This window comes from Terrapene carolina, unplaced genomic scaffold (assembly GCF_002925995.2).
Source record: "Terrapene carolina triunguis isolate 2854851 unplaced genomic scaffold, T_m_triunguis-2.0 Scaffold242, whole genome shotgun sequence".
Lineage (NCBI taxonomy): Eukaryota > Metazoa > Chordata > Testudines > Emydidae > Terrapene > Terrapene triunguis.
This window is the reverse complement of record NW_020664593.1, coordinates 1963291-1975206: the sequence shown is the minus strand read 5'-3', so window position 1 is coordinate 1975206 and position 11916 is coordinate 1963291. Positions and strand designations below refer to the sequence as shown.

General features: G+C 43.8%; 1 protein-coding gene across 1 annotated transcript in view; it reads right to left on the bottom strand.

Moving 5' to 3' along the window:
* Positions 1 to 11916, bottom strand: part of SPAG17 (sperm associated antigen 17) — a 244626-nt gene that overhangs the window by 84064 nt on the left and 148646 nt on the right. Inside the window, exons 20-22 of the mRNA XM_026657376.1 lie at positions 11060 to 11302; positions 4394 to 4505; positions 3551 to 3688 (exon numbers count right to left, since the gene is read on the bottom strand). Of these exons, the coding sequence (XP_026513161.1) occupies positions 3551 to 3688; positions 4394 to 4505; positions 11060 to 11302 (493 nt within the window). The remainder of the gene's footprint in view (positions 1 to 3550; positions 3689 to 4393; positions 4506 to 11059; positions 11303 to 11916) is intronic.

The window sequence follows — 11916 nt, the reverse complement described above, 5'->3', positions numbered from 1 at the left end:
AAAGCTTATGCTCTTATAAATTTGTTAGTCTCTAAGGTGCCACAAGTACTCCTGTTATTAATGAACACTGTTCATCTTGTGCACCGAATGAGGCAGCAGCAACCTTAATTCTGGCATTTTCTAATTTTTCAGTGTTTAATAATGTTCTCAGTAATGCTCTTTTAATGTATTTTTGTATGTGTAATAAATATATAAAGTGAATGTTTACATATTGATATTGTCATTAACCAAATGCATGAACTGAAAGGTTAAAAGAATACTTATTCAAAATACCTTAAATGATCTTTCCCATGCTTTCTAGTGGTTAGGGTTTTTTATGGGTTATGTTCATGTTATGGTGTACCTATAATTATAATAATCATTGGATCAATCAAATCTATAAAGTAATAGTATTGTGTGGGACAGTTCCTTGGTTACATAGATGTGAGTTGAAATTTATGTAACTCACACACACAGGCATCATCTACACTTGTGGTAGCACATAGGCTACATGCAGCCACACACCACAGTGAAAAACAGGCTGCATCCACATTGAAGTGTGTAGCTACATACAGCAGTGAAAGGCTCCGGCAGGGGGGAGCTGTTATCTATCAGTTCATGCACATGGCCACTGGGTGGAGGCACTGACTGCAAAAAATCCCAGGGCTCTTTGGTCCTAAATTGGGTCACTGAGCTCCCAACAAGAGTGGAATAAGGGGATCTCCATTGGGGATTACAAGTGCCAGAGGAGGGGGCTACATTTAGATACTATTGCAGAGTTGTAGGCTTCTGTATGGTTTCATTTGCACAACTATGTGAGCAACACAGACCAAAGGAGAAATATAAAGCTTCTCACGCCCCACTGATCATGAGACTTCTCCTGGTATGTCCTCCTCTAACCCATTCCCCTTCCCCCTGGTGTCTTCTCCTCTGCCTGATGCTCTTATTTTCCCCTTAACCCTCTCCCAGTGTCCCTATCCTTTAGCTCCTCTCTGTCTGTTGACACTACCTCTGTTCCTCTTCCCACTCTCTGGGTGCCTCCTTTCCCCTCCACCCTGCAACAGAAACTATAGTATGGGTTACAATTAGGGCTGTCAAGTAATCACAGTTAACTCACGCAATTAACTCAAAAAATTAATTGCGATTAATCGGACTTTCAATCGCATTGTTAAACAACAGAATACCAATTGAAATTTATTAAATATTTTTGGATTTTTTTTACATTTTCAAATATATTGATTTGAATTACAACACAGAATATCAAGTGTACACTGCTCTCTTTATATTATTATTTTTTATTACAAATATTTGCACTGTGAAAATGATAAACAAAAGAAATAGTATTTTTCAGGTTTCAGAGTAGCAGCCGTGTTAGTCTGTATCCGCAAAAAGAACAGGAGTACTTGTGGCACCTTAGAGACTAACAAATTTATTAGAGCATAAGCTTTTGTGGGCTACAACCCACTTCTTCGGATGCATATAGAGTGAAACATATATTGAGGAGATATATATACACACACACATACAGAGAGCATGAACAGGTGGGAGTTGTCTTACCAACTCTGAGAGGCCAATTAAGTAAGAGAAAAAAAACTTTTGAAGTGATAATCAAGATGGCTCAGTACAGACAGTTTGATAAGAAGCGAGTGTGAAAATACTTACAAGGGGAGATAGATTCAATGTTTGTAATGGCTCAGCCATTCCCAGTCTTTATTTAATCCTTTGTTGATTGTGTCTAGTTTGCATATCAATTCCAGCTCAGCAGTCTCTCGTTGGAGTCCGTTTTTGAAGTTTTTCTGATTTAAGATAGCCACCCGCAGGTCTGTCATAGAATGGCCAGACAGGTTAAAGTGTTCTCCCACTGGTTTTTGAGTATTATGATTCCTGATGTCAGATTTGTGTCCAGTATTTTTCAATTCACCTCATACAAGTACTGTAGAGCAGTGGTTCTCAAAGCCGCTCCGCCACTTGTTCAGGGAAAGCCCCTGGCGGGCTGGGCCGGTTTGTTTACCTGCTGCGTCCGCAGATTCGGCCGATTGCGGCTCCCACTGGCCGCGGTTTGCCGCTCCAGGCCAATGGGGGCTGCGAGAAGGGCGGCTAGCACATCCCTCGGCCCACGCTGCTTCCCGCAGCCCCCATTGGCCTGGAGCAGCGAACCGTGGCCAGTGGGAGCCACGATCGGCTGAACCTGCGGACGCGGCAGGTAAACAACTGGCCCGGCCCGCCAGGGGCTTTCCCTGAACAAGCGGCGGACTGGCTTTGAGAACCACTGCTGTAGAGCAATCTCTTTATCATGAAAGTGCAACTTACAAAAAAATCTACTTTTGTGTTACATAACTGCACTCAAAAACAAAACAATGTAAAACTTCAGAGCCTACAAGTCTACTCAGTCCTATTTCTTGTTCAGCCAATCACTAAGATAAACAAGTTTGTTTACATTTACAGGAGGTCACGCTGGCCTCTTCTTATTTACAATGTCACCAGAAAGTGAGAACAGGCATTTGCATGGCACTTTTGTAGCCGGCATTGCAAGGTATTTACATGCCAGATATGCTAAACATTCGTATGCCCCTTCATGCTTCATGATAAAGAGGTGAATTGAAAAATACTATTTCTTTTGTTTTTTACAGTGCAAATATTTGTAATAAAAAATAAATATAAAGTGAGCACTGTAAACTTTGTATTCTGTGTTATAATTGAAATCAATATATTTGAAAATGTAGAAAACATCCAAAAATATTTCAATACATCGTATTCTATTATTGTTTAATAGTTTGATTAATCACACGATTAATAACTATTAATTTTTTAATTGTGCAATTAATCATAATTATTTTTGTTAATCGCTTGACAGCCCTAGCTACAATTATTTCCCACAACATCTTCCCTGCCTCTGTGCACAACAAAGTAGGTGGTGATCAAGCCAGCAAACTGGCCCTGTGGTTAGTCATGCCCAGATCCTCAGGTGTGCCAGAGCTCTGATCTGAACGCCTGAGGGGGTGAGGGAAGGTTGCTGCATGCCACCTTTGTGTTCCTCTGAATCCCACAGCTGCCAGGAGTGCTTCAGCCTGTAAGAAAACTTAGGGCTGCTCTACTTTAGGCCAGTTTTTAATGGCCACCTAAAGTGAGGACCACTGAAGAGCACCTCTACAGCTTCTTTGGGCTCCAAATGGGATGTAGTGTAGCATACATTAGCCCAATGACGTTTCAAGCAAAGTACTAGTCAGAATAATAATAGCTACAACATAGCACATTCACTCTACTTATTCTGTTGCATTTGATGAATGGCAATGATAGCAAGTAAATTATTCAGCATCTTACAGAAAGTGAAGCTAGATGTTCACTCAGGCTTTGATTTCCTTCCAGTCTTCGCAAATAATGTCCAGTAAAGTGAGTTCATCCTCCCATTCTTCAGTAGAGTACGTTTATCTGTTTTCAGCTAAACTAACTTTATTTACCTGGTATTATAAATAAGAATTCTTTCATTACTTGCTACTTGTCATGCCTTGCATCTAATTACTGGACTATTTTAGATTATGACTCTTTATAGCAGTGATGGTGACCCACTGACCTGGCTCACTCTGCTGCCCTTCCAAAGAGTTGCTCATTTCTTGTCCTTCACTTTCTTTCAAGCTTTTCTTGGGGTCTGTGATATGAATGAAGAAACTGTGGCGATCCTTTACCACCTTCATTTTTACCAAAGTTGTCCCTGAAAACAACGAAATACAACCATTTGTAAATGGCTTGCTTTTGTGCCTGCAGTTACAGATTGGTGATGCCAACAAGTCAAACAGAGAAATTAGTTAAGGTGTGCCAAATTGCTTAGTAGGAGTAATAGGACAAAATTAAGAATAGGAAAATTTAGATTGAATATCAGAAAAATCTTCCTGACAGTCAGTTCTATTAGGATGTGAAATAATCTTCCAAAGGAGGTTGTAGAAGCTCCATTTCTTGGGACATTTAAATCCAGATTGGACAAATCACTGGAGCATGTAATGTAGGGAACAACCATGTACTGGTTGCTAAAGGATGGACTAAACAGGACCTAGTTGGTCTCCAGTTCTAATTTTCAGGTTCTCTGGTTATCCACCAATTGTTAAAATATAACAACAAAATATCAACGTTATGATAATACAGAAATACAGTGCAATTAGAAACTATTCTCCTAGTTGCCTAAGAAATCATTAATTTAATACAGAGATGTGAAAAGAACTTTATTATCACTGAAAGTAGTCTTAGAATTCTGATACTGAAGAGCAGTGATCTAATCAGTTCTACAAGCATAACAATTATAAAAAATTCTCAAGTAATAGCCTTTAAACAGTGTCCTATTTCACGAATACTGTTTTCAATTGCACAGGCACCCCATCAATCAACAATAAAATGAATGAAATATAAAGAAAGGAAGACTCACCCTTTTCAAATTTTATCTTTTCTGCTTGGATCTGTCCTCCATCAGTGGGGAAAAGATATTGACTGGTCCCTGAGACTTGAATGAGATCCTCCCCCACATTGTAGCCAAGAAACTAGAAAAAGAAATGTCGGACTATGCGTGGATTGGAAAGGCAGAAGGCATGAAGGAGGCAGATGGAAGACAAGCAAGATTACTCTCTTCTGTTTTTTGTTGTTGTTGTTCAGCCATTCAATGCTATTATACAGTGATTAACATGTAGAATTGTTAGATATTGGCATAGGAAATAGCAGCTTATTTACACTGATACCACTTTCAAAAGACTTTAACAAACTATGGGGCAAATTATTCTCTATTACACCAATACACAACCCTATTATTATTAATGGGGGTATCTGGTTACAAGGGAAAGCAGAATTTGGCCCTATATGAACATATAACATCACTGCTTCACTGATATGCAACGATCCCTGGGGTTAGAGAGTGGTAAATAGGTTGTTTGCTCACCATGTAACAGGGAGGAAGGAGAAATTCTGGCCAAGCACATTGAGAAAAACTATTACTCAGATGAAAAGAGCCATAGGATCTTTAAGATCCGGATGAAGCAGACAGAACTTTGGTTTTCAAGGTCTTACCCAAAATATACATGAATACTAAATGGCATGGACCTTGACTTATCCACAGTGGAAGGCCTAAATTGACTTAAAGGGATTTAAGCCTATGCCTGCAGGAGCTCTAGACCTTTAACATCTGATACTTAGGGTATGTCTACACAGCATAGTAAGCTTTGTCTGTATGACCTGCACCTGTGGACTCAATGTTTCCAAGCTCTCACTGCAGCGTCCACACTGCATTGGAAACCCAGGCCTCACGAAAGTGCTGGCATGTCCATGTTCCACTATGCAGACCAAACTCATAACTTCAGCTTCTTTGGGCTTATGCCATCGTATCCCAGGCTCCTAGCACCCTTGCCAGCTGTAGCTGCTCTAGGACTTGGTTCATAGTTGCTTATGGGAGAACTTATCTGTCCATCCCATGGGAGCTGACTGTGTTTTGGGTGGTAAACCATTTTGTGTCTGCACACTCCCAGCAGATGGAGCCATCAACACTTCTCCTACTCACTTTGTCAGTCCTATTTTAGAAATGAGGCAGAGCATCTCCAAAATGCGGGTGGACATTTAAGCGGCAGTTTTTGACCTGCAAAAGGCACCTCTCAGAGGCATGTATTGACATGCCAGCCATGACCCAGTGGAAGCTGTTCATCCCTGTTGCCTTAGCTGCACATTTCACATATGTAGCCTGGCGCTTCCAGAGCAGGGCCAAAAGCAGACTGGTGGGATCACATTGTCATGCGCAGCTGGGATGACCAGTAGTGGCTACACAACTTCTGCATGAAGAAGAAGATGTTCCTGGAGTTTGTGTTCACTTGCCCCGACCTTCCACCATCGTGACACCCATGTGAGGGATGCCGTACCAGCTCAGAAGTGGGTAACTATAGCCATCTAGAAGCTGGTTACCCCAGACTGCTACAGGGTCCATGGCTAACCAGTTTGAAGTTGGCAAATAAACTGTGGGGGTTGTGGCAGAGGTTTGTGAGGCCATCAGGAATGTGATGTACCCAAAGATGGTGGGCATTACAAATGTTCCTGAAATAATTGCTGGCTTTGAGGGATTGGGGTTTTCAAACTGCACTGGGGCCACTGATGGGACTCATGTGCCTACAGTTTGCCTTCTGCAAAGAGCACGCATACTTAATTGCAAAGGGTACTATTCCACCATTATGCAGGTCCTGGTCAACCACAGGGGCAGATTCATGGACACTGGCAGGGTGTATGATGTCAGGGAGTTCCAGAGATCAGGACTTTTACCTTCATGGAGAAGCTGGAACATTATTCCCACTAAATGACATTGCTTTAAATAGAGTCACTGTCCCTACTGTTATTCTAGGGGATGCTGCTTACCCTCTGTTGCCATGACTTATGAAACCTTATCCTGATTTCAGAGGACCTGGCAAAAGAAGTTTCAACTACACACTCAGTCGCCGTAGGATGGTGGTGGAATCTGCATTTGGCAGGTTTTGTTGATGGTGCCTTCCAGGGCCGGCTCTAGGTTTTTTGCCACCCCAAGCAAAAAATAAAAATAAAAAAATTATCAACCTCCGAGAGCGCCACTGCTGAAGCAAAAGAGAAAAAAACAAAACAAAAAAAACCCACCCCTCACTGGAATGCCCCCCCTAGACTTGTGCCGCCCCAAGCAAGTGCTTGGTTTGCTGGTGCCTAGAGCCGGTCCTGGTGCCTTCAAAACCATTTGGATGCCAGCGTCATCAATGAAGTCCACATTATTGGGGCCTGCTGTGTTCTGCATAATGTCTGCAAGGACAAGGGGGAATCTTTTAGCCAGCAGTGGGCTCAAGACACTGATGTGTTTCACAATTGGTACACACCGCTATATAGTGCACCTGTCATGACTGGTGATGGATCCAGACGCGCCATGGAAATCAGAGATGTTTTGTTCGCCTGCATAATAGGTTTGCACGGTCCCATGCATGAGGGGGAATGAAATGATATTTGAAAAATGTTTATTATTAAATTTATTGAGAATGAGCATGTGATGACATTTATTAGTTTGTGCACTTTTAACATTACATATAATAAAACTTGTTACCGTAGCCTTGTGTGAAAATTCAAAACTTTATTTTACACATCTATTTACATACCAGTATAAAAACCAGAAAGGCAGACCAGCTGCAATCAAAACGTACCCTGCAAGAACCAAACTCATTGCCAAAACACTGAAAGGTGCATGTTACCAAATGACATGGACAGCTATTTCTGGGTATTCTCTGTCCCTCCGTTCTCCTTGGCCTTTCTGGTGCATTTTACACATGAGGGCTGCAACTGGACTGGAGTGGATGAATGCACAGACTATAATGTCTGTTCCATGTGCTACTGTTCATTGCCTGTGAGATGGTCCAGGCAACCACTGAACTGTTCCAAGGCAGCATAGTCTGCAGCACACAATACCATGGAGAGGATTCACGATGTGTGGCTGGTGCAGGAGTTATAAGTGGCAGGGGAGCCTGCAGTCTGGTAGCCATAAGAGCAAGTAATCGCTTGAACAGCTCCTCCTGCTACTCCTGTCTTCCCCCCTCAGTCTGGGATCATGCTCCATGAATCTCTCCACTAATCTCTCCTCACGCTGTGCAGCATCTTTCTTTCCACCCTTCTTGCATCCTTATTCTTCTGATACTCCGTCTGAAAATCTATCTGGCTTTTCATCAACTCATCTCAGACTCTCTTTCTCCTTGCCTGCAGAAGGTGGGTACACTTCCCCAGGCTCTTGGTGCCACGTTTGTCCTGTGGTGGTGGAAGGGCCTTGAAAAAAAATAGAATGTCACATTATTGGCTGCTTTAATTCAAGGTAAAAAAGATACTTTTTATCAATGGGCTTTAAATTCACAGAAAAAAACTAGCCAGTCAGATGTCTTTTGGAGCAGCCCAGAAAGCCATTGCAAATCACGGTAAGATACACATACAAAATTCAGCTGAAATGATTTCTATAGCCTCTTCATTTTTTTGGTGGTGTTTCAAAATTGGTACACACCTGTGTGGGGGACTTTATAAGGGGTCTAATCACTAGCTATGGTTTTTCAATCCTTTCAGGCAGGGCAAGCTCTGGAGACCATTGATATTTGGGAGGTCCCTGAGTGGAAGCGTGAACTTCTGTCCCAGGCCAGCGGAGGACAGCCTCTGTCTATGCTAAGGAGATACTTAGGCATCTAGTGACTGACCAGCACATTTTGGAATGGAGGGGGCTCATAAGTTACAGAGATGGCCCTAATAAGTATGCCCTGCTCCAGAACATTACCAGCCATCTGGAGCTCCACCTTTGTGAGAAGTTTGCTTTCATCACCAGCCATCAATCGGTGAAAATTTGTGGTAAAATCAACAAGATGCTGAATTAGCATGGAGACACAGTACAGCCTCCTGACAAGCACCATGCATCCATGCACATGCCTGACTGAATGCCAGCCATGGGGACTCCTGTAACACAGCCAGCCAGCCATCTTCTGCTGTAATTTGGGCTCCTATATTTAAGCCAGCTATAACAGCCAGGCTTTCTGGGACTCAGTTTACAGGCAGTTTGGGACAGTGTAGCCATGGCTGATTTATAAGGTGCATTGTATTAGACCAGAGTGGTATGTGAGGAGTATTGTGGAGCTCCCAACCAATACTTATAACTATCATTGCGCAACTAGTAAAAACTTTCATGATAACTGCTTGTTTAACATTTTTTCTCATTTTGTAGTGTGCATTTTGAATTCCATGTGGTGTTGGGGGAAAGAGGGGCAAATACAGCAGAAATGATGTGGGTTCCACCTTAAATGGAAGCACACCAAAATCTTGGCTTGCATTAATAACTTAATAGGGCCATAAGCCAGAAATCCCTCCCATCCATACATTAGTAACAACAAACATGGGGTAGAAACTTACCAGGCTCTGCACTTGCTCTGATGCCAGTTCTGCAGCAGGTTGCTACCCAGGGCTGTCCCCAAACAGCTCCTCCAAGTACAGACCCAGGATGTGCTGTAGCTGCTCCAGCAGTATGAACTCTTTGGTTACCAGCCTCAACACCAGGATAACTTCTTGCCCTTCACCTGGTGGCTGGCTTTCCTCTGGTAATACCTGTGACGGGGGGGGGGGGGGGGTGGGTTATGAGGGTGCCATCACTGCTCAGCAGATTGTCTTGCACCACAGTGGCCTCAGTGTAAAAGAGGCAGGAAGACCGTGAGTTCCCAGAGGTGCTGTTAGAAACTTTGACCTTGAGGTAGTCTGTCTTCAGCTGCTTGATTTGCTTTCTGCATTGTTTAGCTGTGTGGTCGAGACCCAACACTGTCAGCTGCTTGGATGTAGCTTTCTAGACATCTCTTGTGTTCTTGCTGAAGTTGAATGTCTTGCTCGCCTTGGATCAGAGGTTAACCAGAATACATCTGTGTTCCTCTGGACAGCTAGAAGCACATAATGCAGGACTTCTTCTTAGTGCTGGTCATAGTTAATTCATATGAGGGTTAACTGTATTTCCAGCTAAGCATTCCACATGGAAGTGAAGGGTTAAATGCTGAGCAGATGCATTTGAACCAGGAGTTTGCTTTGAGCTCCTTGGAAGTGAGTGAGAAGTTCTGGGATGGAAGAGTTGGGGAACACAGCCCTTGAAGATTGTGGGCTACAGTTGGAGGACTCTCCAGACCTGAGTCTGGTGACCTGGCTTGAACTGTGTCCAAACTGCAAAATGCCTGGGCTTTGACCCACGTCACAGGGGCTCTGACCCATCACCCTTGCAAAGACCATGGGCCTGAGTCCAGAGGGATTCCTGGCCCAAATCAGACTGATTTCTGTGTTGATGGAAATGCTGCTTGGGCTTAAACCTGAGTCAGGGTGTACTGTGTAGACATACTCTCAGAGTGTTAAGCCATTCCATTCAGATGCTCAGCCATAAATTGCGAAGAATTAGAATAGGGGTCTCAAGCAAATTCAGACTGAGATATTATATATTTCTGAAGTATTGTTTTGTGGCTCTGCAGTTCCATTACTCAGGTGGTGACATAAATAGAATTGTCACCCTCCAAGAATCAAGGAGGTCAAATTCTGCAGGCAGAAGCAGTACATGGGGGCTTTAAACTGCCTGGAGTTAACTGGTGGAGAATTGCCTATTTGCAAGAGAATTCTCTGCCAGTGTATGCAGCAGGAGGATATGTGTAAGGAATTCTGAGGACAGGTCAGCATTGAGACCGGTAGGAAGCAGGGCCGGCTCTGGCTTTTTTGCCGCCCCAGGCAAAAAAGCCTCCGGCCGCCCCCCCGCCCCCCAGCGCAGCAGGAGAGGGCAGCGAGCCCCGGCCGGGGCTCCGCTCTCCCCGGCGGCCGGGGGGAGGGCACCGGGGGGGAGGGCGGCCGGAGCCCTGGGAGGAGGGGGGGGGCCCCGGCCGGGGCTCCGCTCTCCCCGGCGGCCGGAGCCGGAGCGCCGTGCCGCCCCCCTCCAGGTGCCGCCCCAAGCACAAGCTTGGTGGGCTGGTGCCTGGAGCCGGCCCTGGTAGGAAGAGACATAGTGAAACTCCTCTATGCCCTATCCTGCACTGTGGAGTAAGTGCTGTAAGTTAGGGCTACAGCCCAAACTTGTGTGAGGTCCAGGCAGCCCTGAATCAGGGAGCTGCAATGGGCTTTCTGGGGGTCCCTTCTTACCACTATGTCACATCAAGGCCTAGATCTTTGAAGGGGGTATCCTTCCAATACTCATGTTCATTTCACATGTAGAAAAAATCCAAGAAATGCAAGAAAAAAGAACAGTTCAGTTGTAAAAAGATGATCATTGCCTGTTGGTCCACTCCCTCTGGGGCACCTGGCATTGGCCACTGTCGGTAGACAGGATACTGGGCTAGATGGACCTTTGGTCTGACCCGGTACGGCCGTTCTTATTTCTTATGAGATGCCCAAACAGTACAAAGAACTCTGTCAGAAAAGGGTCAGCTGCTTAAATGATGAAGTTAAACAAGACACATTTGGGGTTAACTTGTCCCTGACTCCAGTTTCACACTTGGACGATAGCTCTAATGGAGTCTTGACAGTTTAAACACCTAACCCTTTTCTAATATGATGCTGTAATGTGACTTCTCACCTCATAAATTTTCTCAGAGTGTGGTGCTGGGGTACTATGCTCCTCAAGTTCAGGGGTTTTTGCTGTCTCATCTTTAGACTTCTCCTTGGAGGATTTCGTCTTGGACCCCTTGCTGTCATCAGGCACTGGTATCTCCTTGCTCTGTCCTTTCTTTTTACCAGCTGGCTTTTCTTTCTTCTCGGCTTTCTTTTCTTCCCTTAGTCGTTCTTCATCTAGTAGTCGATCATGCTCTTCCTTCCAAGCCTATTACAAAAAGTTAAGAATTCAGGTAACTATGGTCTTGTTTTTAATCAAAAGATGCTTACTGTCCTATAAAAAACTCTCCATTTGCAACTTTAATTCAGCCTCCTGAAATGGCTATGAATGGTGATACAGAGTAAAATTTTGAAAAACACCTAAGTAACTTGAAAGTCAATGGGATTCTTCAGAATATTTTGCATTTTTATAGCACTTCGTATGTTCAAAGCACAACTCTCAAATTCGGCTGCAGTTGTGAGTGCTCATAACTTCTGCAAATTATGCATTGGGTTGCTCAAGTTGGGCACCAAGAAAATGAGTTAACTAGTTAATGTTTGTAGTTCATATGACACTGCATTGATGGTCATCTTGCAGATAGTACATGACTTCAGGGAATTCAAAAGCATGCTGAAGAAGAAGAATGTCCAAGCGATCTTGTCTGAGATCCTTTGTGTCTCATGAGAAAAGGAAGGCAGAAGATTCTGGAAGTGAAATGCTGGCTAGATGAGTGGTGTAGGGTTTGGGTTTTTAACATTGGTCAGCCTTCTGTGGAAAGAGGGACCTGTATATTTTGGATGGCTTCCACCTCAGTAGAAGAGGGATCAATCTCCTCAGGGGCA